The sequence below is a fragment of the Protomyctophum parallelum genome, assembly GCF_964188405.1.
Source record: "Protomyctophum parallelum genome assembly, chromosome: 20".
Taxonomy (NCBI): domain Eukaryota; kingdom Metazoa; phylum Chordata; class Actinopteri; order Myctophiformes; family Myctophidae; genus Protomyctophum; species Protomyctophum parallelum.
The window spans coordinates 16,951,661-16,976,113 of NC_139718.1; the positions used below are offsets into that span (position 1 = coordinate 16,951,661).

At 45.2% G+C, this 24,453-nt stretch overlaps 1 protein-coding gene across 3 annotated transcripts in view; it reads left to right on the plus strand.

Moving 5' to 3' along the window:
- Positions 1–24,453, plus strand: part of mapkbp1 (mitogen-activated protein kinase binding protein 1) — a 71,253-nt gene that overhangs the window by 38,476 nt on the left and 8,324 nt on the right. For 2 of the 3 annotated variants that reach the window (XM_083792329.1, XM_083792331.1), the window contains exons 8-26: positions 143–303; positions 2,329–2,539; positions 5,282–5,416; positions 6,384–6,589; positions 8,254–8,345; positions 9,063–9,188; positions 9,313–9,383; positions 10,928–11,049; positions 15,019–15,094; positions 15,365–15,476; positions 15,819–15,882; positions 16,356–16,472; positions 16,832–16,950; positions 17,099–17,136; positions 17,457–17,609; positions 18,067–18,201; positions 19,989–20,110; positions 20,451–20,581; positions 21,457–21,585. In XM_083792329.1, the coding sequence (XP_083648455.1) occupies positions 143–303; positions 2,329–2,539; positions 5,282–5,416; positions 6,384–6,589; positions 8,254–8,345; positions 9,063–9,188; positions 9,313–9,383; positions 10,928–11,049; positions 15,019–15,094; positions 15,365–15,476; positions 15,819–15,882; positions 16,356–16,472; positions 16,832–16,950; positions 17,099–17,136; positions 17,457–17,609; positions 18,067–18,201; positions 19,989–20,110; positions 20,451–20,581; positions 21,457–21,585 (2,320 nt within the window). The remainder of the gene's footprint in view (positions 1–142; positions 304–2,328; positions 2,540–5,281; positions 5,417–6,383; positions 6,590–8,253; positions 8,346–9,062; positions 9,189–9,312; positions 9,384–10,927; positions 11,050–15,018; positions 15,095–15,364; positions 15,477–15,818; positions 15,883–16,355; positions 16,473–16,831; positions 16,951–17,098; positions 17,137–17,456; positions 17,610–18,066; positions 18,202–19,988; positions 20,111–20,450; positions 20,582–21,456; positions 21,586–24,453) is intronic. The other variant, XM_083792330.1, reaches the window with a different exon arrangement.

The window sequence follows — 24,453 nt, forward strand, 5'->3', positions numbered from 1 at the left end:
TCTTGGTCTGTCTTTCTCTCTCTCTACATATGCATGCATACATACAGTACATCCCTCCCTTTCTCCCTTTGTCTGTCTGTCTGTCTGTCTGTCTACCCCCCACCACCGCCATTCTAAAAGCTGTGTGTCTGTCCTCTCTCAGACGCGCCAGGCCACCAGTCTGTGTGTCACAGAGGAGTGCATATTCTGTGGCTGTGCTGATGGGATCATCCGAGCGTTCAGTCCATCCAACCTGCACTTCATCTGCAGTCTGCCCCGACCTCACAGCCTGGGCACCGACATCTCTACGCTGACAGAACCTGGGTGGGTTGGCACGCACGCACGCACAGACAGACAGACAGACAGACAGACAGACACCTTTATTTGTCCTCAACTACTGAAAATCACAAATTAACTATGCTTCTCCATTTAGTCACTTTGCAGGGCAGACTACAATTGAGCAGTTGTCTACTTGAAAAATGCCTGGTTATATAAAAGCTAAAGAATACTCAGTCTCATACACATACTGTAGATGTGCACACATACATACTGTACATAGGGACAGGCACTCATACCCACACATATGCAAATTCACAGATATACACTAGACAGACACTTTCATTCATACAAAAATATTGTCAGAGGGGCGGGGGGGCGGGGGGGGTGTGTGTGTCCATGTGTAAACAGCTCATCCTCTGTCCGCCTCCTCTCTGTGGGCTGGAGGAGAGCAGAGAGGAAGTGGGAGGCGGTCGGGGTGAAAGTTCACAGACTGAATCAACACAAATGAGAGACCACTCAGTAAAACGGATTCAAAGCGCCGATCTGGAACTAATTTGAATGAATAAAACATTTAAATTTTTAAAATTTTAATGTTAATTATACATTATAACTAGGAGAGTTCAGTGGATGGAGGAGGTCGACATGCTCTCTTCCATTGAGACATTTTACTGTACACTCTGGTTCCCAACCACCGGTACACAGACCGGTGCTGGTCTGTGGGACATGTCCCACTGGTACACAGACCGGTGCTGGTCTGTGGGACATGTCCCACTGGTACACAGACCGGTGCTGGTCCATGGGACATGTCCCACTGGTACACAGACCGGTGCTGGTCCGTGGGACATGTCCCACTGGTACACAGACCGGTGCTGGTCCGTGGGACATGTCCCACTGGTACACAGACCGGTGCTGGTCCGTGGGACATGTCCCACTGGTACACAGACCAGTGCTGGTCTGTGGGACATGTCCCACTGGTACACAGACCGGTGCTGGTCTGTGGGACATGTCCCACTGGTACACAGACCGGTGCTGGTCCATGGGACATGTCCCACTGGTACACAGACCGGTGCTGGTCCGTGGGACATGACCCACTGGTACACAGACCGGTGCTGGTCCATGGGACACGCCCCACTGGGACGCTAGAAGGGAATCCCAAGTTTTCCCAACCGTGAATCTATTACTGCATCACCAGGCTTTTCCAAACAGCGGTGAAAAGTCGACTCGGTCGAATGAAAATACCAAAGATTCGTCAGTGATGTCACTGACTGTGGTTTATAAACGGCTTCGAGTCCGTGTCGAGTTTGCATGTTCTCCCCGTGTCTCTTAGGGTAGGTACCCTCACAAAAATATGCAGCAATCCTGGTCTCTAAAACTACCTCCCCCTAGCCGGGGCGCCTGATGGAGGGGAAAGGAACTGGTCGGAATAACGTGTTCACACGCTACGTCCGGTCAGGGAAATTCCCCCCCTGTCAGGTGAAAAGAAGCAGCTTGGACTACTCATGCATAGAAGGAGGCATGAGGTCAGTCCGCTGCCCCGCCAGGTTGGCAGAGGAAGTGTAGCGCCCAGGATTACATTAGATAATTGGCACTGGGTGAAAAAAACTGGGTTGCAAAATCGTGGGATAAAAACTATTAAAAAAAAGAGAAAAATAGCATCGATATCAGTTCTACCACTTTAACGCTATGATAAATTGGCTATTTGAAAATAGCCGATCTACAAGTCCACTATAGATCTGCAATTTAAAAATAATCTTGAAACATTTTGGACAAATTGAAATACTTTTGAAACATTTAACAAAACTAATCGTGTATGGGTTCCCTGGCACAAAGTCGTTTCAGATGGGGGTCGGCGAAGATAGCTGATCTAGAATCTCAAAACATGTTGAGCTTGTAGTGGAAACCTCATTTGTCTTTTCTACTTTTCAGTGACACTGTAGTCTGACAAAGTAGGCCGTTCATTTACGGGGAAAAATTAACATAAAGTTAAAATGAGGGAGATAAGAGATTTCTGCCTGACAGCAATGATATGGATATTAAACTAATCTCTTTCGCCCCTCCCCTCAAACACAGACACCTTTTCTCCGCCCACAGAGGGGCGGGGGCAGAAGAGGACGGGCGTGGCTACCCGGACACGGTGGCGGTGACCTTTGACCCGAGCAGCGGCTGGCTGTCGTGCGTGTACAACGACCACAGTGTGTATGTGTGGGACGTACGGGAGCCCAGGAGGACCAAGAAGGTGTTCTCTGCTCTGTTCCACTCCGCCTGCGTCTGGAGTCTGGAGGTAACGCACACACACATGTTCTGGAATTTACATTATTTCAACATCTTGTATCCCAACCTTATGAAATAGAGGAAAATTCAATTTTGGGACATTCGTTTTGTTCCCGAGTTCTAATCATGAAGAAGATAAATTGAATAATTGAGGTGCTTTTATTAGATGACAACAAATTGTTATACTTGATGCAAAATGAGTGAAGATAAATTAAATTACAGTTTTTTCCCCCTAATTGATTAAATCAATTTGTTTGATTCACTGTTTCACCTCTAACACACACACACACACTGCGTTGTTCATGGCTGTCCATCGATTTCAGTGACGCTGTGGCTCCTCCAGAAATAGGTCATTGTGGGGGGTGTGTGTGTGTGTGTGTGTGTGTGTGTGTGTGTGTGTGTGTGTGTGCGCCATTGCATGTAACTGCAGGCCAGCCCAGGCCAGTAGGCCAACCGTCCTGGTTTGTCACATGAGGACACATGTAATCTGCACACATGAGAGCGAGAGGTGGGCCCCTGCCTGCAGCTCACTTTTAATCCTCTCTGTGGCCTTGTCCTGGACATTTTTTTTTGCCTGAAATTATTTATTGCAAATAAGCCTTTGGGTGGTGCAGTGCTAATGTCGCCGCCCACCACCATGGAGGTTGTGATGGTGCATCTGGCCTTGTCGGGCATCTATACGAATTCAATTGGCCTGTGTTCGGGGTAGGGAAGCTGGTTGGAGAGGGTGATATTGATCACCTCGTCCCCCTCCCCATTGTACAGTACATACAGTGTTTTTATTTTTACTATGTTAAGGACTTTTTTGTTGTTTTTACTATAATGATATTGAATCTTGTTGTTATTGTTCATGTCATGTCTATGAAATATGAATGTATTGCATAGGGCCTAAAAACCGCAAGGACTTTTTTTGGTGCTATCCCTTTTGGACTGAGTGTTTGACTACCAGTTTATGGGCCCCAGACGGAGGTCTCCGCCCTATTAATTAATTACGTACGATGCCCTAGACGGAGATTGATTAATAGGATGGAGATTATTGATATCAAAACCGATCGCATCATCGAATGTTGCGCAACAGTGGGACGTCATCGAAAATGTTCCCCCTCCATCTTAGCCGACGAGATCGAATATCTTAAAACGTTTATAACTCCTGATCTTAATCATTCCGTCCTTATTCTAAGAAAAGATTATGTGTTAGACGGCCCACCGCTGTCTCGTCACTAGTCGCGTTAGAATTAATCATACCTCCCGCTGTTGCCGATCGCCTCGAGAGTGTTTTGGCTACATCAAGCTACTTCAGCCACATCCGGGACAGCATCCGGTCCGTCGCTAAATGTGCTTCGCTGCTATAAATCGCTGGGCGCTATGATTTAATGGATTAAATAACCCTGGGCCCTCAAGGTGGTACTCTGTTGCTGTTTATACATTCTGTCTAATAAACTAATCAATCAATCAATCAATTGCACATATTCCTACGCGCCGGGGCGGCACCTGTCAGAGGGGAGCGTTGGGTGGGAGGAGTAGGGAGAAAGCTTGAGGTCCTCCCGGTGGGGGCTCCTCGCTGGGGAGAGGGATTTCTTTTTTAAATCAGCCATTGTTTTCAAGGGGACATTTCAAAATTCACTTCATACATTAAGTATTTACAATTCAAACGACGAATCAATCGGGCAAAAAGAAAATAACCTAGAGTAATAACACAACAACAACATCCTCAGCCTCCCTGGGAAACCAGCATGTATGTCTGGTCACTGTACACGCTACGCTGACACAGTCACACCTCCTTTCCTGGGGGATCTCATGTTAAGAATGCCATAACCAACACATGAACACGCAGAACCACAACCTGACATGCCTGTATAGTGATACTATGTTAACCCCATTAAGGTCCGAGGCGAATTCTACATAATTCCTCTAATTCCTTCCAAATCAGCACTTTTTCGTGCAAGGACCCTTTGTATTTGGCGACACGAAGTGACTGAGCGCTGTGAGCCTGTAATATCTGCTATTTTGGAGAAGCACTGTTCTAAATCCTAAGAGCTTTCTGAAAAACGTATGTTACTAAATATATAGCTAAAGTGTAAAATGACACGGATGCTTTTCCGGGTTAGCTTCTGATGTGTCTTATGACCATCAGAGGTCACCGTACTAGAGGTCTTAATTAGCATGACGTGACCTCTATCCTTGTTTTTAAGGCTGGGATTTAAGTCCTGGGATCAGATGTTTATCAACACTGTTATTGATTGCTGATTATCCCGAAACCTGCTTCTGATTTGTGACCTGATTCACACAATACTGTAACTTGGGAAGGGTTCTTTAGGGGAAGGGGCTTCCCAGTGGAAGAGCCTGGGTCATTTTAAGCGTTTAACAAAGGCTTGGTTCATGGAAAAGTTTCCAGAGTAATTTCATGGTTTTTGTCCTTCATGTTTTGATGCCTTTTGATGTGTCCATCCATCCCTCCATTTTCAACCACATAGGCGTAGTCGGGTCGCGGGGGCAACAGCTCCAGCAGAGAGATCCAGACTTCCCCTCTCCAGAGCAACATTAGTAACTTGATCCTGGGGGATCCCGAGGCGTTACACTTTTTAACTACCGTTAACCAGCACTTTTATCTCCTGTGAGCGCCTGGTTGTATTGTTTTCTAAGTCCTGGACTTTATTGTGTGGTATGTTCCATTGGTCATAACTTGTGTTGTTACTGTTCAAATAAACTAAACTAAACACACTGAGGATAATGTAACTCCTCCTCCTCTCAGGTGTATCCAGAAGGAGGAGGCGGTCAGTCGGCCCCTCCCCCAGGCTCCTTCCTCACCTGTTCATCAGACAACACCATCAGACTGTGGAACACAGACGCTCACAGCACAGCGCTGTGTCGCAACATCATCAGCCATGTAAGACACGCACGCACACACATAAACACACACACACACACACACACACACACACACACACACACACAAGAACACCCACCCACGCACTTGCTCACTCACTCACACACGTTTGTATTACTATACTTGTGAAGGACGTCAACAGTTTCAGACGGCAATTTGACGAATGCAATTTAGAGAACTGAATTGGCCGTTTTAACCCCAACCTTTAAGTGAAAAATGTCAGGCATTACTTAGAACACAAACCCCTGGCACAAACCGGTGGCACAGTTGGTAGTGCTGTCGCCTCACAGCTAGAAGGTCCTGGGTTCGATTCCCGCTCGGGACGCTGTGGGCGCTGGCGGCGTGTTTCCTCCTCCGCGCCATCAGTGCCCATACCCGAAGGTGGGGTTGGTGAAAGGGCCTTTCTGTGTGGAGTTTGCATGTTCTCCCCGTGTCCCCTAGGGTAGGTACCCTCCAAAATGATGGAGGGGAAAGGAACTGGTTGGAATAACGTGTTCCTTCCACGCGCTACGTCCAACCAGGGAAACTCCCCCAACTTGGACAACTCAGGCATGAAGGAAGCATGAGTTCAAGTCTGTTGCTCTCCCCTTGTCCCCCATATATGGGGACTAGGTTGGTGGAGGGTGTGTCGAGCCCAGGATCACATTAGATGATTGACACAGGGGTGAAAAATGGGTTACAAAATCGTGGGATAAAACATATATTAAAAAAAAAAGAACACAAACCCCTAAACCTAAACACTAGCCTAAATGCTTAATCCTAAACCTAATTTAAATCTGAATATTTGTCTAATTTGTCTAAAGCTTAGGTAAAAACATGCCCTTTCAACCATAAAACGACAATTTATCTTGTGAGGACCAAGGCAATGGTCATCACAATGTCTATATCTCACCAAGGCAATGGTCATCACAATGTTGCACATTGTACATTGCACGTACATAAACGCATGATCTGTCTCTCTCACCAGGACCTACAGAAGATCATCTACGTTGACAACAACCTCTCGGGTCTGCTGGACGCCGAGTGCGTCGGCGCCGCCAACCCCTCGGAGAAGGGGTCGGGGACGGGGCAGGAAGGGGGCGGGACCTCGGACACGAGGGCGGGGATCCGAACCCTGAAGGTCAGCCCCGACGGGCGACACCTGGCCTCCGGAGACCGCATGGGGATACTGAGGTAGAGGAGGAGAGGAAGAGCACGTCATCATTTAACCATAATATACCCAGGGCTAGGGGAGAGGTTCCAACCACTGGTGGTACACAGAGGAGTCGCACAATAAATATGAAAAAAGACAAAAGTGTAATGAAATATTTATATTCCTATACAGGTAGTTCTTCTGACCAAGCAATTGGTTCAAATAGGCTATCCAGTCGTGCTGAAATGAGCATGACAGCACACCTAGCCGTTAATAGAGTTTTGTCAGAGCAGCAGCATTATTGGCTTATAGGAATGGAACAAAAAGGGTAGGTATACACTCCTGTATTTAAACATCAGTTATTATGGTGGTACTTGGAGAGCCAAATATTTTCTGAGCTGGTACTTCAAAGGTCAGGAACCAATGGTCTAGGGCAGGGGTCCCCAAACTACGGCCCGCGGGCCGTATACGGCCCGCCATGTCATTTTATGTGGCCCGCCTGCCTCAAGCAAAAAAATAAATAAACCCCTCCCCCCCCCCCTTTTTTTTTCTTTTTTTTTTAATAACCAAAATATAGGATTTTATTTTTATAAAGCACTGGATGAGAGCACGGACGTGCAGGACACAGTGCAGCTGCTCATTTTTATTCGTGGAGTTAGCGCAAACTTTGAGATGTGCGAGGAGCTGGCAGCCCTCCAAATTCTCAAAGGGACTACGACGGGGGAGGATATTTTCGGCAAAGTATGCCAAACAATGGAAGAGTTGGACCTGACGGGGCTCCTAGTATGGTGGGCGCGTCTCGGGGTCTAATAGGACGCATGAAAGGGGAAATGGAAGAACGTGGTCTAAGTAAGAGATTCTGCTCTGACAACTAAGATGAACTTTACCTGTTAAGATTGTGCACGGCACAACAGAAAGTTAATGTTCAATGGACATAAATAGTGTTATATATTTCCTGACTTTATTTTCTCTGTGAAGAACCCAGAGAGGGTTATTTGGTTATTATTTATTTCACAAATAGTGTTGTTTATTTCCTGACTTTTTTCTGTGAAGAAGTATGTGCACTATGCAGCTCTGTAGTGCTGCATGTACAGTACAAGCACTATGCAGCCCTGTAGTGCTGCATGTACAGTACAAGCACTATGCAGCCCTGTAGTGCTGCATGTACAGTACAAGCACTATGCAGCCCTGTAGTGCTGCATGTACAGTACAAGCACTATGCAGCCCTGTAGTGCTGCATGTACAGTACAAGCACTATGCAGCCCTGTAGTGCTGCATGTACAGTACAAGCACTATGCAGCCCTGTAGTGCTGCATGTACAGTACAAGCACTATGCAGCCCTGTAGTGCTGCATGTACCGTACAAGCACTATGCAGCCCTGTAGTGCTGCATGTACAGTACGTGCACTGGTTATTAATATTTGGTTGTGTGCCTTTCTGGAATAAAATTTATGTTTACGTTTAGGCACCCCTGCGATCGTCACACTTTTTCTGTTACAAACTGACCCCGGCCCCCATCAGAGAATGGAAAAGTTATGTGGCCCTCACAGGAAAAAGTTTGGGGACCCCTGGTCTAGGGTTTGGTATAGATTGGGATTTATCTGATAAACCTGTAGTTTTTTTTTGCATACTTTTAAGTGTGTGTGTGTGTGTGTGTGTGTGTGTGTGTGTGTGTGTGTGTGTGTGTGTGTGTGTGTGTGTGTTAGGATTCATGATGTGGAGAGCATGGAGGAGATTCTCAACGTTCAGGCTCACGACTCTGAGATCCTCTGTCTGGAATACACTAAACCTGAGACTGGTAATACACACACACACACACACACACACACACACACACACACACAAACACTCTCTCTCTCTCTCTCTCTCTCTCTCTCTAGTCTCCCTATCGGGAGTCTGTTAGTCACAGCCAGTAGAGACAGCTTGATCCATGTGTGATTCTCCCTCCCTCTCTCTCCCTCTCTCTCTCTCTCTCTCTCTCTCTCTCTCTCTCTCTCTCTCTGTGCCTATGTCTCTCTCTCAGGAGTCAGTCTGTTAGCCACAGCTAGCAGAGACAGGCTGATCCATGTGTGATTCTCTCTCTCTCTCTCTCTCTCTCTCTCTCTCTCTCTCTCTCTCTCTCTCTCTCTCTCTCTCTCTCTCTCTCTGTGCCTATGTCTCTCTCTCAGGAGTCAGTCTGTTAGCCACAGCTAGCAGAGACAGGTTGATCCATGTGTGATTATCTCTCTCTCTCTCTCTCTCTCTCTCTCTCTCTCTCTCTCTCTCTCTCTCTCTCTCTCTGTGCCTATGTCTCTCTCTCAGGAGTCAGTCTGTTAGCCACAGCTAGCAGAGACAGGCTGATCCATGTGTGATTCTCTCTCTCTCTCTCTCTCTCTCTCTCTCTCTCTCTCTCTCTCTCTCTCTGTGCCTATGTCTCTCTCTCAGGAGTCAGTCTGTTAGCCACAGCTAGCAGAGACAGGTTGATCCATGTGTGATTCTCTCTCTCTCTCTCTCTGTGCCTATGTCTCTCTCTCAGGAGTCAGTCTGTTAGCCACAGCTAGCAGAGACAGGCTGATCCATGTGTTGGATGCAGACAGAGAGTACAGTCTGGTCCAGACCATGGACGAACACTCTTCTTCCATCACCGCCGTTAGATTCGCTGGTGAGTCCAGATTTTTACACAACCTTATATATATATAATACCAATATGATAATAGCAAATTGTTGTTCACAAACGAATCAAAAGTTAGTGTTGATAACGATGGTTATGTAATTTGTCTTGTCAGCCAATGAGGGGAAGCTCAGGTTGATCAGCTGTGGAGCCGATAAAAGCATCTACTTCCGCACCGCTCAAAAGGTATCGACTCCTCTCCTCTCCTCTCCTCTCCTCTCACCTTCCCTTTGGGAAATGCTCAAACTGTTGAATACCGTTGCTGTCAGACAGAAACCTCTTATCTCTAAATTCTAACCTGTTTTTAATTTTTTTCGTAAATTCACTTCCTACTTGATCATACTACAGCACAGCATCACACAAAAGTAGCAGATCTGCACGTTCGAAGGCGCCACATTTTGAGCTTGGAGTTCTGCTACTTATGCTATTTTAGAATTGTAATACTGAAGGGTAACAGTTTTACCTAGACATATGAGGTTTCCACCCGACAGAGTCGATATAAAGTAAGTGTATTTACTATTTATGTTTTGAGATCATCTTCTTCTGGTTAAACACTGTCCCAGTTTACTGAGCCTCTTGTCCCTGGAGGTTTGAACAACACTTGTATGCCTCTCCTCCACAACATTTTTATTTTTTACGTGACTGAGGTGGCACTAAACAGTCACCTCACCAGGGGGGGGGGGGGGGGGGGGGGGGGGGGGCGTGACAAAAGCCAAAGTCCAACATACCCCAAATCTCGGCCACTCGCTCACTCATGACCCAGCATGGCACGGTGAAATTGGTGACCTGCCAAAATATGTGACCATCTTGTGGAATTCACATAACTTACATGGAGCTCTTTAAATAAGTGGCCTAAATACCGCTAGGGTGAACTCTGCTAATAAACTAAACGCAATGATTCACGTTTTGACACTGACGTTATGTGACGTTATGTGATGTTATGTGATGTTATGTGATGTCCTACCTATAGATTGAACTCTGCTAATAAACAAACCGCAATGATTCACGCTCGGACACTGGCGTCATGTGATGTCTACACACGATTGTCACATATTTCAGCAGGTCGACCAATTTCACCGTAACACGACCATGCTGGACTGAGCGAGTGGCCGAGATTTGGGGTATTGGAATTCAAATTCATAAAGAAATTGCGGAGTGATAATGTGATTTTGGAGTTTAACCGTGCCACAAACCCTCAGAAGAGAACTTTTGTGTAAAAAAATCTATTCTAAATTGTTCAATTTTTCAAAAAATGTTCTAGATTACAAGCTCTGTGATCCTATTCTTGCAGTGGTTGGAGGATTGAGACATTTTACACCCTGGTGTTAGTAGGACACCTAGTGGCTGTAGTACTGCACCAAAAGCAGGGAAAACATTTAGCAGTGCATCAGATGTTTGACAGACATGGATTCAAATCCCCTTAGCACATGTAACTTAAATTTAAAGATAGTTAAATCTTAATTTAATTAAAGGAACTCTAAGTCTATAATTATTCTGATAATGCAGCTTGTAGATCGGATATCTGCTGTTTTCACTATTTCCGAAGAAGTTTCTTTCCCATTTCCATACAAGGTTTCTATTTATTTAAGCATATAAAGCATAGTGTAAACATAGTGTAAATAGCAGATCTACACTCACAACTGGATTCATTGAAGTGGTCTACTCTTCTTCTACCTCCCAGATGTTTTGACCTGTCCATGTTCTTATTCTTCTTCCTCTGTGGTTTTTAGACGGAAGAGGGTCTGGAGTTCAGGAGGACTCAGCACGTGGTGAGGAAGACCACCCTGTACGACATGGACGTTGACGCAACCAGGAAGTACGCTGCCATTGGCTGTCAGGACCGCAGCCTCAGGTCAGAACTGTGTGTGTGTGTGTGTGTGTGTGTGTGTGTGTGTGTGTGTGTGTGTGTGTGTGTGCACACACGTGTGTGGACCTTCAATGTCAAGTCTGAACCATAGACTGTAACAGTGAATGTACACAGTTAACCATATATATTTAGATCTGTCACCTTTGACAATTGTTACTGATCATTTTGTGTTGCCGACAAGCTCATAACTTGAGCATAACCTTTTATACCGGTTACCACTGAACCACTGAACTTCCGCTTTTATCTGACTTCCTCATGTCCTTCATTTTCAAGATGGTTGGAATTGGTGGGGAAATGTCAAATTATGGCAACTTGCAGATGGAGTGTAGCTATTGTAGGAGGTTGTCAAGGAAATGAAAGTAAAAGCGCAGGTGAAAGTTGCATTCTTCACCACATACAAAGTACATCCACACAGCGACCATACACTCAAAGATCCACAGGCAGCCAAGCCGTGTTTGAATTCCGTTCAAGCCATGCTTGTTCAAGATGTCAGATTTGAGGCTCTGTCTGCCCTACTGGGAGCTGATGTTAAACCTCTGGATATATTCTCTACCAAGACCTCCATTACTGCAGAGGACTTCCTCGGCATGCTGTTGATGAGAGAATTGGAACAGATGCCAAGTGAGTACAAAGCGGTTAAGAGAGAGTTTTTTGTGGATATGCGCACGTTTTTTGATCCAAAGTATGACTTTGATTTCACCAACTTGTCGCTTGGATCGACTCATTGCTCAAGAGGCGGGGAGTCCTACCTCCGGCCCGCATGGCCCTGCGAGTGAGAAACAAGTACCCAGATGGCAACACCTGGCTGGGTCCAGATGGCTGGAGGCACCACTCTGCTCCTGGAGAATGGCCTGTCTCCTATCACGGCACTAGCATAGATGGAGCCAAAGGTATCATCCAGTCTCACTATAAGGCAGGAAACCAGTATGTGTATGGACGAGGTGTTTATTCTACACCGTCTCTCCGCGTGGCCCAGGAGTACACCAAGATCCAAAAAGAATGGCAAAACGTACCGGGTCATCATGCAGAACCGGATAAACCCCTGTGAGAGATGGATATGTGACAAGAAGAAATACTGGCTGGTTCCGGTTCCATTACATCTCTCTTCTCAGCAGGAGAGAGAGATCGTAGAGAGTTCCATTCGACCCTACGGCATCCTGATCCAAGAGGCTCCGTTTTTTGGTCACTCCTGGGAACAGGCGTAACCCCCAGCCTATTCCCAGCATTTTCCACCCCCACCCGCCTCTCTACGACCTTCAGGGGTTTGTTTGGTCACTTCTGAAAACAATCGTACCCCCCGCCCTATTCCCAGCATTTTTATAACACCCCTCTCCACGACCTTCAGGAGTACGTTTGGTCACTTCTGAAAACAATCGTACCCCCCGCCCTACTCCCAGCATTTTCCCACCCTCCTCTCCACGACCTTCAGGGGAAACTTTGGTCACTACCAGGTCCACATTTTCTCCCCAGCCTACTCCCGTTTTCTCTCCTGGATACCCCCCTTTGCGTCCACCACATCCAGTGGGTCAACAAACGTTCCAGTCCACCACCACCACCACGCCATCAGTCTCTCAAGCCTGATGAAAAAGAACAGCACGTCTGGCTCCCCATCTGTCAAAGAATTGATTTAAAAATACAAAATCAAATGTTTATAAAGTGAATTGGTTTGGGACTAAAAGTACTACATTTCTGTTTTCTTGTGCCACGTCTTGAATCATTGAGACCTCTCAGGTTGTCTGGGACAGGGTCTCCTTTCTGTGCCCAGAGTCACAACTACTAAACTAAACATTCTGGGTTTATGCAGCACATATACAGTAGTATCTGGAACAAACTTCCCGAAAACTGCATGACTGGCTTGACTGCATGTCTGCTACAACCAAAAAAAATTACCTTTTTATTGAGTTTTTTCTTCTTCTGCACTGTAATTCTACTCTTATTTTTCTATTTTATTTCTACTTATTTCCAGTTTGATATTTGTTGTTTTCAAATGTCCTTTCATAATGTGTTTATTATGTCTTGAAGTGTTGATGCTTAACATGTTATGTAAAGCACTTGCTTTGCAGTTGTAATTGGATGTACAAATAAACTTGCCTTTCCTGTATTTTACAAAATACATTACCAATACAAAATACTTTGCAATGAACCAGTGCTTCTAAAAGGAGTCATTGAGGGGTTTCCAGGAGTTTTAGTTGAGCAGTACATTCTCCCTGTATTCTATATTTACTGTGAGACTATCTTTATACTCTGGTCTGTTATGGAAATGTACAATTATGGTGAGATAACTCTGTGATAACTCAGATAAGTAACTTGATTCAGGGGACAAAGTGTAAGGTGGTGAAGGAGATTCATTATAATCAGCTGATGTCTCTAGGGTCACATCAAGCACAGGGTTTGATCAGAGTCCAACCAAAGATTACAGTACGAGGCCTGGGCCGTGGCTCAGCGGTCCAGGCACCTTGGCCGATTCCGACGGCCTTTACTGCATGTCACTCCCCCATCTCTCTCCCCCATCTCCTGTCAGCCTACTGTCTGTCCCTCTATAAAAAATATAAAATAAAGGCCAAAGCCGCATAATTACAGTACGAGTCAAAGGTTTTAATAAGTTAGACAACTCTACCCTCACAGCATGTGTCGTCCCGGCTGCATCCTTCTCCTCACTGACTACACTAATGTGTAATAATAGTGCAGCTGTGCAGGAAACATCAAGGTATGGAGGCTATTAGATGCATGCTGTGACCGTTGTGAAACTGTTTGTGGTTAAGACACTACAAAATGGGTGCGTGTGGCGCGTGCGGCGTGCGCGCTTGCCCAAATTGCCACTACAATTATTTTTCGGTTCCTGTTCTTGTTTTCCCTCATGAAGGTGTTTGAGAAACAGACTTTCGTAACTGCAATACAGATTGATTCACATTCGGATTAAAGGACCGCTTCACCACTTTTCAACCTATTATAAAATACCACATTTTTTACCAGCAGCTTCGAAGAAGGTGCTGATTAGTGTTTACCAGCAAAATCGCTATGCAACATTTCCTCCTCCTCCCTCTGTGCGCTCCGGACTGGAGCAGCCAGCCTGCTACTTTTTCGCGGGGCGGAGCAACAGCGCTTGCAATCCACTGCATGTTTGAAGGCACACAGAACAGACAGATCCTTCATGATCCTTCGCTGTTGTCACAATTATTTAATTTTGCTAAACGTAACTTTCAAGTGACGTTTATGGATAGGACTGGAGTCCTGCCTGACTGCGCTTAACCAACGCTTCACTGCGTGTGATTCAGCGTGGCAAGATTGCTACACAGGCACACACAGTAAACACACACACACACACACTGAGCGAGGTAGCAGTGTCATGACGTTCTTACCTAAATGTGTGTGCAGTGCATGCACTCAAACTTTATTATTGATCATGCGCGACGTGATGAAAGCATTTGTAGGTCAGACAGGCAATACTATAGGCCCACATGTGTATATGTAAAGTAAACCAACCTAGATTCCTAGCATTTCTTCATTACATCTTGTGTAGGCCTACATGTGCGCCTACATATTTTTGCTCTGGATCCAAAAGTGTACCATTTTGAATTGAATTCCTATACAGACCTTAAAATGAGCTGAAACAACTGTGTACAGTGAGTGACGTGATGAGGTATTTCTGAGTGGTGCGGAGCTATGTGTGTGGGTGGTGGGTGCGTTCCTGTGTGGTCATGATCACGCTCTGTATGAACGGTGATTCCCAGTGTACAACATTGTGCAGTAATAAAAGTGTGCCGATGTTTTGTCTTCTTGATTCTCGCCTTGATGTCCAGCACCTAGCCTAAATACAGGCATATGATGTGCAGTGTGCACACATGCTTCTCTGTGAATCATAGTAGGATATGCCATAGTATATTTATTTTAATTGAAAATCTTGCATATTATACAGTAACTAGAATTGATGATGTTGTGTGCTGTGTCCTGCAGGGTCTTCAATGTCAGCACTGGTAAACAGAAGAAGTTGTATAAAGGATCTCTGGGAGAAGATGGTACTCTCATAAAGGTCAGTCTAAACACTGGAACAACACTCTACAGTATACCAGTGGTTCCTCCATCCATAATGGAACGTAACAGACCATTTTTGGTCCATTTGGTTCCATTTGTACACTCTCAGAGTTACAGACCCCGTAAGGTTCCATTTTGAACCACCCTTCAAGGAACCCTGTAGGTCCCTAAACCCCACTTTGAGAACCACATGTCTATTACATATGAATACATGTTGGATGGATGCGTTTGGTTTTATTCAGTCCATGAACTGTGCGTTTGCTTCCAGGTGCAGATGGACCCCTCTGGACTCTACGTGGCCACCAGCTGTTCAGACAAAAACATCAGCATCTTTGACTTCTACACAGGAGAATGTGTGGCTACCATGTATGGACACTCAGGTAAAGACCTGTCTGTCTGTCTGTCTGCGTCCGTCCGTCCGTCTTGACACTGCTATACTGACCATCTTGCAGAAACAGGCTGTGTTGAAACTGTAGACAAAACAGGAAAGGGCGCACACACCCAACCCACACACTGCAGTCACAGTCATGGTGGCAGGGAGGGAAGCAATAGTATATTTAAAGGAAAGCCTCAGCCTTAGCCCTAGTTCTAGGAGAAGAACTATTAGATGATTTTTCAAACGTGTTCACACATTTTTTTTATTCCTCTATGAAGTATATTTTGTGTGTGTGTGTGTGTGTGTGTGTGTGTGTGTGTGCACCTTTTTGTCCATCTTATTTCAGAGGTTGTAACGGGGATGAAGTTCACCAACGACTGCAAACACCTTCTCACAGTGTCTGGAGACAGGTACTGTGTGTGTGTGTGTGTGTGTGTGTGTGTGTGTGTGTGTGTGTGTGTGTGTGTTGGTGGTGTCACATTATGTTCTATAATTTATTCACACCTTGAAGCTTGAACTGGAGCATATGAACATAGATATTGTTGATAATTGTTTGATAAATGTGCTAATAATCCTGGGCCCTAGCAGTTTTATTCAATTCAACTGTTCATTTTGGATTATTTGCCTTCACTGTGAAGGAATGCAATAGTAATTGATAGAAAAGGGTCATATTTGTGGGTGAACTTCAAGTAACTCAGTAGAGTGTTAATGTACAAATGAGTCTGACATTTGTCATTTGTCACACTTACCACTGTGTACTGTAGCACTGCAGCCCAGTTGCTGTCTGTTTATGGACGACATCCAAAGTGACATTTTTGTGTGTGTGTGTGTGTGTGTGTGTGTGTGACTGTGTGTGTGTGTGTGTGTGACTGTGTGTGTGTAGTTGTATCTTCATTTGGAGGTTGAGTCCAGAGTTAACCATCAACATGAGACAGAGACTGTCTGAACTCAAACACAAGACGACGCCTCACAAACCGGCACCTCACAAACCTCAAGTCAGGTAAACACACACACACACACACACACACACACACACACACACACACACGTACGTATGTATATATATCTATATGTGCAGTTGTGCACACACATGTGTATGCACATACTATATATTGCTAAAACCTCTCATCTCCATATTTTAAGTACATGCGTCACTCAAAAGTAGCAGATCTACAACTTGAAACACTTGTCAATGTACCATTTTTGTGCTATTTTTTTAATTTGAATCCTGGACATGAGGCTTCCACCTGACGATATTCTTGTAAACTTTGTGACTACGTCCTGTTTTATCATCTGTTCTTTTTCTTTGGTGTGTGCGTGTTTGCGTGCATGCGCGTGTGTGCGTGCATGATTGCACAGCTCTCCTCCAATCGCCACCATGTCCTCAGACAGTGACAAGGAGCTGGAGGAAGAGGAGGAAGGGGAGGAGCTCATATCTCCTTTTATGGTCTCAGGAGGAAGTGTGGGGGAGGAGACAGGTGTGTTTCTGTGTCATACAATTTACAATTTAGGCATTTAGCAGACGCTCTTAATCCAGAGCGATTTACGTTAAGCAGTGTCATGTACTGTATGTATGATTTTAGATGGGTATTCATAATATAATAATAATAATAATAATTGTTCCAGACACATCCGATGAGCAACACAACAGGAACGACAGAAAGGTTTGAAATTACTTTGCTTATATTTTCTATGATCTAACAAATAATAAATTATATTATGTCTGAAATACTTAAATATTACATTTCTAGTGATTTTATTAAACAACATTACATGTACCACTTAAAATGAAATTGGTTGAGAATCACTGCTATACTGTATATGTAAAAGTCTTCTCTTATGGAGGGGTCCCTGGCATATCTTTTCAAATGGGGTTTGCAGGCTATTATGTGTTAACATGAAAACGTTTGAGAAGCACTGGTCTAGACTCTAGAAGGTCCAAGTGGTTAAATGGTGTGTGTTCTGACGTTTTCTTTTGGTTCAGGAGGTGTCGCGGACGCCTCGGCGCCGCTGGTCCAGGAGGACAGACAGCGAGGGCTCTGACGGGAGCCTGATGGTCAAGTCCATGCTGGACCTGCGTCAGCTGGAGTCCTACTGCCAGCACCCCCCCGCACCTCTGGAGCCACCGCACACACCGGTAGGGCTGGCTGTTTCTTTTTACCCCCCCTTTTTCTTTAAGTCATTATGCCAAATATATACTCCCAGTCTCCCCACGCACAGTTTGTGTGTGTTGTCACAGCTGTTGTATCCTACCGACTCACCTGCCAGTGAGGCGTGATTATGAATCCCACCAACGTTCTAGGTTATACCCGCCTTACAATGTGTCTGATTGGCTCCCGACCAGGCATAGTTTTACTGAGGTTAGGATTAGGTATCGTTTTATACCTCATAGTTGCAAAAACGAGAAGTGTCAATCACAGCAACTACTGGCCAATCATAGTGTGGCTTTCCTAGAACTGTGCTGGGATCCATCCAAACACGGGCAAATTGTGCTCGTGTGTAGACACTCGACAAAGCTGGTCTGGATGTACCACGGTGGATGGGAACATACGACATCCATGGTGATGGGCAGACACTCTTTTTTTTCCCTCTAGGTAAAGGACCACCCCTCAGAGGTTAGAAACACAGCCTGCAGCCCGATGAGGCGGAGCACTGCAAAAGGGGTGGGGCTTCACAGGACTGGCCCAGATCTGGGGAGTACCGTCAGTCTGCAGATCCCACCTGCATGGGTGAGACATGCACAGAACAGAGCAGACACACACACACACACAGAGGGGCTTATTTTCATTAAAGCAGTGAACCGGTATGAAGCTCAGTCAACAGCATGGTGGGTGATGCTAGCTCAGTGATTATCAACCCGTGGGCCAGGTCCCACTAGTGGGCCGCGAGGATATAAGTGGGCCCCCCAACTAACTGACAAAACACGAAACCCCTGAAGCATGACCAATACTGTTGGTTCGTTCAATTGATCCACGTGGGAACACAATCATTTGATTAAAATAAACATGCTCTGAATATTGCATGTGGTCATATGGGTGGGCCACGAATGGTACCACTGACGGGGGCGCCCGCTGGCCTAGCGGTCCAAGTGCATACCACATATAATAGGCGCATGCCTGACAGTCACGGGTTCGAGTCCTGATCCCGGCGACCTTTGCTGCGTGTCATTCCCAGTCTCTCTCTCTTAAATATAGTCTCTTAAAGTAGTCTCTACTATGTAGACATCTCTACTATGTCCTATCAATAAAGGCAGAAAGGTAGAAAAGCACAAAAGTGTGTGGGATTAGGCTGACTATTATCAGTGGGTGTGTTGCAGCAGAACCAGTCAAATGTATTTGTATTACAGTTCAGAGCAGTGCACTGTGCTCAACACACCAGCATACATACTGGTCACTACAGTTCAGAGCAGTGCACTGTGCTCAACACACCAGCATACATACTGGTCACTACAGTTCAGAGCAGTGCACTGTGCTCAACACACCAGCATACATACTGGTCACTACAGTTCAGAGCAGTGCACTGTGCTCAACACACCAGCATACATACTGGTCACTACAGTTCAGAGCAGTGCACTGTGCTCAACACACCAGCATACATACTGGTCACTACAGTTCAGAGCAGTGCACTGTGCTCAACACACCAGCATACATACTGGTCACTACAGTTCAGAGCAGTGCACTGTGCTCAACACACCAGCATACATACTGGTCACTACAGTTCAGAGCAGTGCACTGTGCTCAACACACCAGCGTACATACTGGTCACTACAGTTCAGAGCAGTGCACTGTGCTCAACACACCAGCGTACATACTGGTCACTACAGTTCAGAGCAGTGCACTGTGCTCAACACACCAGCGTACATACTGGTCACTACAGTTCAGAGCAGTGCACTGTGCTCAACACACCAGCGTACATACTGGTCACTACAGTTCAGAGCAGTGCACTGTGCTCAACACACTAGAGTTCTCAAACTCTGCTCGAAACCGACCAGGCCCGACCCGACATTTTAGGGCCGGGCCAGGCCTAAAATGTATGCTAATCAGTAGGGCCGGGCTGGGCCTGGGTCTCCATGAAAAAAATATATATATATTGAATTTGTTTAGAATAATAAAAATAATAGTTCTGTTCTGTCTGTTTGTGTATTTATCTATTATGAAGATGGTGCTGACTGGCGTCTCACTTTTACTCTGTGTAGAGTTCTCAAATTCTGCACAAACCCGACCAGGCCCGACCCGACCCGACATTTTAGGGCCGGGTCGGGCCTAAAATCTATGCAAATTAATCGGGCCGGGCCTAGGGCCTGATCAGTTAGGGCCCAGTTAGGGCCGGGCCTTAATTTGCGGGCCCGATAAGAACTCTACAACACACCAGCATACATACTGGTCATTCACACAGTGTCATGAAAGAAAAGCCCCAAAAAATTACTGATAGACAGATGATGGGTGGACGGACAGACAGGTTTTTATTTCTTTCTCTCTCTCTCTCTCTCTCTCTCTCTCTCTCTCTCTCTCTCTAGATGGAGGAAGTGGAGGACAGGATCAGTCCTCGTCCAGACTACATCCTGTTGACCCCTAACCTTGACCCTGACCCCATCCTCTACCCTGACAACTGGGATGACCAGACCAGCCTCGCTGGCAGGTGTGTGTGTGTGTGTGTCCATACCTCAACTACCTATCGTACAAGTGTACGATAGGTAGACATTCCAAGAAAAGAGGTCGTTTTATGGTTGAAAACAAGCTACACTACAAGCTCACTTGCTGTTGTTTCTACATACTGTAGCAATTGTCCACAGACTTCTCATGTGCAGTATTAGTCTTTAGTAATATTAATAGTTCTTCATTGATAGTTTATCGTGTGTGTGTGTGTGTGTGTGTGTGTGTGTGTGTGTGTGTGTGTGTGTGTGTGTGTGTGTGTGTGTGTGTGTGTGTGTGTGTGTGTGTGTGTGTGTGTGCGTGTGCGTGTGCGCGCGCGCGTGTAGTGAGTACCAGGTCCAGGAGTCGTGTGGTGGCTCAGGCAGAGTGAAGGATAAGCTCAGTCCAGACAGCACATGTTCTCTGGGATACGGATCTGCCAGCATTCTGTCCAGTCCAGACAGACCTACTGGAGAGGGTGAGACAGACTGACGTCATGCTTCTACACATACTACTTAACTACTATATCAGTAGCCTGGAACTCACCTATGCTTTCTATGGCATAGGCAGGATCCGCCGGGAGAAACTGTGTGCAGCTGCTGGACATGACACTAATTAATTAGAGCGACAGAGAGAGAGAGGAGTGTGTGTGTGCAGAGAGTGATCGACGTTTGCGCTACTCTATGCCAAATTGAAGTGGACTCGGACCCAGACTTTTTTTTTTCTCCCTGGAAATAAAAACGTCTGGGCTACTAATACAAGGCTACTATATCAGTGGTTCCTCAAATATTTGGACCCCCAAATTGGAGAAAAGATGTCGTGCCAGAGATCCCCATATGAGAAGATGTGTGTTACATTTAGAGATCCCCATATGAGAAGATGTCGTGTCAGAGATCCCCATATGAGAAGATGTCGTGTCAGAGATCCCCATATGAGAAGATGTCGTGTCAGAGATCCCCATATGAGAAGATGTGTGTTACATTTAGAGATCCCCATATGAGAAGATGTCGTGTCAGAGATCCCCATATGAGAAGATGTCGTGTCAGAGATCCCCATATGAGAAGATGTGTGTTACATTTAGAGATCCCCATATGAGAAGATGTCGTGTCAGAGATCCCCATATGAGAAGATGTGTGTTACATTTTTCCAAGTCGGCTATTTTTTTGTATAAAATAGGATTAAACTGATTAAACTGAGTTGCTATATTAACTCATTTAGCTGGGGACCCCCTGGTACCCCTTCAAGGACCCCTGGGGGTCCCCGGACCCCATTTTGAGAACCACTAACTGCTGTATATCACTCGGTGTTTCTAACGTGTGTGTGTGTGTGTGTGTGTGTCTGCGGTGGTGTCAGATGAGAACTTGTCTGAGCTGGATGAGGATGATGATGGTGAGGTGATGAAGAGCGAAGTCCCTCAGACTCCAGACCAGGAAGTATTCCTCAAAAAACACTTTGTCACCCTGAATGACATCAACACATCAGGTAACACATGCACACACACACACATAAATTCAAAGGGCTTTATTGGCATGAGAAAACATGCGTTAACATTGCCAAAGCAAAAGTAGGCAAAATAAAATAATGTATGTATAGGCCTACAGTGTTTATACAACTTAGCAGATGCTCTTAATACAGAGATACTTAAGCAAGGAAAACACGAGGTAATGCATCCAATGCATAGACATCTAGTAAACTAAAAAGCTATCATCCTGATCAACATGTACAGAGGTCACTTGATGCAGACAGTGCAGGAATGCACACACTGATTAATAGTCTTTAAGGTGGCTGTGTTCCATTTGACAACCGTCTCCTATCACAGCAGCTCACAAATCTTGCTGCTAAGTTTGCACATTGTTGTACTCTGGCCAGAAGATATGGGAGGTTTTTTTCTCATTAGTCATGTTTTTAAACTCTCCTTGGGTGAAGTGTGTGTCTCTGATGTCTTGGTACAGTGGACAGGCGGTTAGGAAGTGTGTGTCTCTGATGTCTTGGTACAGTGGACAGGCGGTTAGGAAGTGTGTGTCTCCGATGTCTTGGTACAGTGGACAGGCGGTTAGGAAGTGTGTGTCTCTGATGTCTTGGTACAGTGGACAGGCGGTTAGGAAGTGTGTGTCTCCGATGTCTTGGTACAGTGGACAGGCGGTTAGGAAGTGTGTGTCTCTGATGTCTTGGTACAGTGGACAGGCGGTTAGGAAGTGTGTGTCTCCGATGTCTTGGTACAGTGGACAGGCGGTTAGGAAGTGTGTCTCTGATGTCTTGGTACAGTGGACAGGCGGTTAGGAAGTGTGTGTCTCTGATGTCTTGGTACAGTGGACAGGCGGTTAGGAAGTGTGTGTCTCTGATGTCTTGGTACAGTGGACAGGCGGTTAGGAAGTATAGCTCAGTCTCCACTTAATTTTGTGCACAGTGGGTGTGCATAGTCTTGTCTTCTCTAGGGAGCCAGGCAGCCAGCAGGTCTGCCTATGCCTAATTTTTGTGCCAGACCCTGCCATGCAGCAAACCTTAAAAAACAGCGCAGTGCAGTGCAAAGAAAAACTATTTACTGCTGCAAAGTAACCAGGATACCAGGTAAATGTCAAACCTAGCATCTGTCTAAATCAGTGGTTCTCAAACTTTCCAGCCCACGACACCCCCAAAAAAAACCATATTTGAACAGGGGACCCGTCACCCTGACAAGCACTTGGAATTGTACTACATTTAGTATGACCCGGTTCCACAGACACAGACAGGTCGATTAACCAGTTCCAATAATATTACATATAATATTGCAGTTTTATGAGCTGGGGGCGTGTGGTATGTCATATAGCAATTTTGGGCATGTTAAGAGGCGCTTTCGACACCCCGTGGATTGCGCAAAACGGCCTTGAATTAGGGCCGATTCATACTCCTATTTTAGAGCCGAATAAAAGTCGGTTCGGCGCTGTAGAGCCTACAATTTGACGTCATTTGAGGTTCTAAAGTCGGCTCTTCGGTGCTACTGAAAATTTCTGACGAGCCGAAATCATTTCGGCACTACAGTGCCGAAACAGCGGTAAAATAGGAGTATGAATCGGCCCTTAGTCATGGGAGTGTTTAAGGAGTGTTTGAGACGTACCCAATCAACATGTCCGTACTATTCTCTTTACCAGTCAGCTGATGTCCCATACGGAATGCGCTCTTTGGGGGTCGTGGTATTACATTTCTTCAGGCTGGCACCATAGAAGACATGACATATGATATGACTTTGTCACATTTGGGTTAATTATTCCTATTGCACTGCATGCTGTCACCTTTATGCCTCAAAATAATTTGTTTCTATTGAAAAACACCAGTAAAATTATATTTTAATTAAAATTATAATTATATTATATTTGAAATGAGTAATGAGTTGAATGCGTGGTGTGTAATGCTGTGGCCCGTGATGGTATATGGTCTTCGCTCGTAGCATTTTATTGAAGAAGACTTGAATCGGGTGTGATACAGCGTATGAAAGCAAACTTCCCAAGGATTATGGAGATGTTTTTATTTTTTTTAAAGGTTGAGAAATGAAAGAATTATGGCCGTTTCTAATCAACATTTTACAAAAAAGACGCAACAAAAGAGCTGTTGTCATGTCTCATAGAAACAAGTAAATAGGTCTATAAAAGTAATCCTAAAATAAGCGCATATAACAGGGGTCTGTAACTGCCATATCCAGATTAATTTTAATGACACCACATTAAAATAAAAAAACATATTTTGATTGTCCACAAATAAAAAATAAAGTGCTTCCTTCTTTTTAAATATGTTCTTGCACGTTGTTATAATGATCATTATATATCCCCCTGCAGTCAGAGTTCATAGTTTTAATGAATGAATGTGATGCATTGTGAGCTGGTAGATCTGTTATTTTCAAAAGTAATCTTGGAAAAATGTAATTACATTTTTGGATTAGCCGTCCTTAGTTGGGCAAATACATTCATCTGGGGATCCTTGACATGGGAATGTGCTGTGTGAGGATCACTGGTTTAAACAACATTAGGAGAAAAGCCCACATAACCACTTTAGAAACAAGAACAACTAGTACAACTACCAATATTTACAAGCAACTTTACAGAAAAAGAAGCCGCTTATAATAAACAGACATGGCAACACTCCAGCAGCCTCCCAGAGCCGCTCAAGTGTAAAATCAAACACTGCTTTTTGCATTTATGAGGTGGTCAGACCCACGTCTAATCGTTATGCGCTGAGTGTTTTTAGGTCAAGGGGCTTAATAGCAAATTGCGCAAAGCGAAAATAATTAACATATGGACACTCCCACAATGCTAAAATATTCAGGAACGTGGTATGCCATATGTGTGTGCGTTCAACACGGGCCAATAAGGCTTTCAT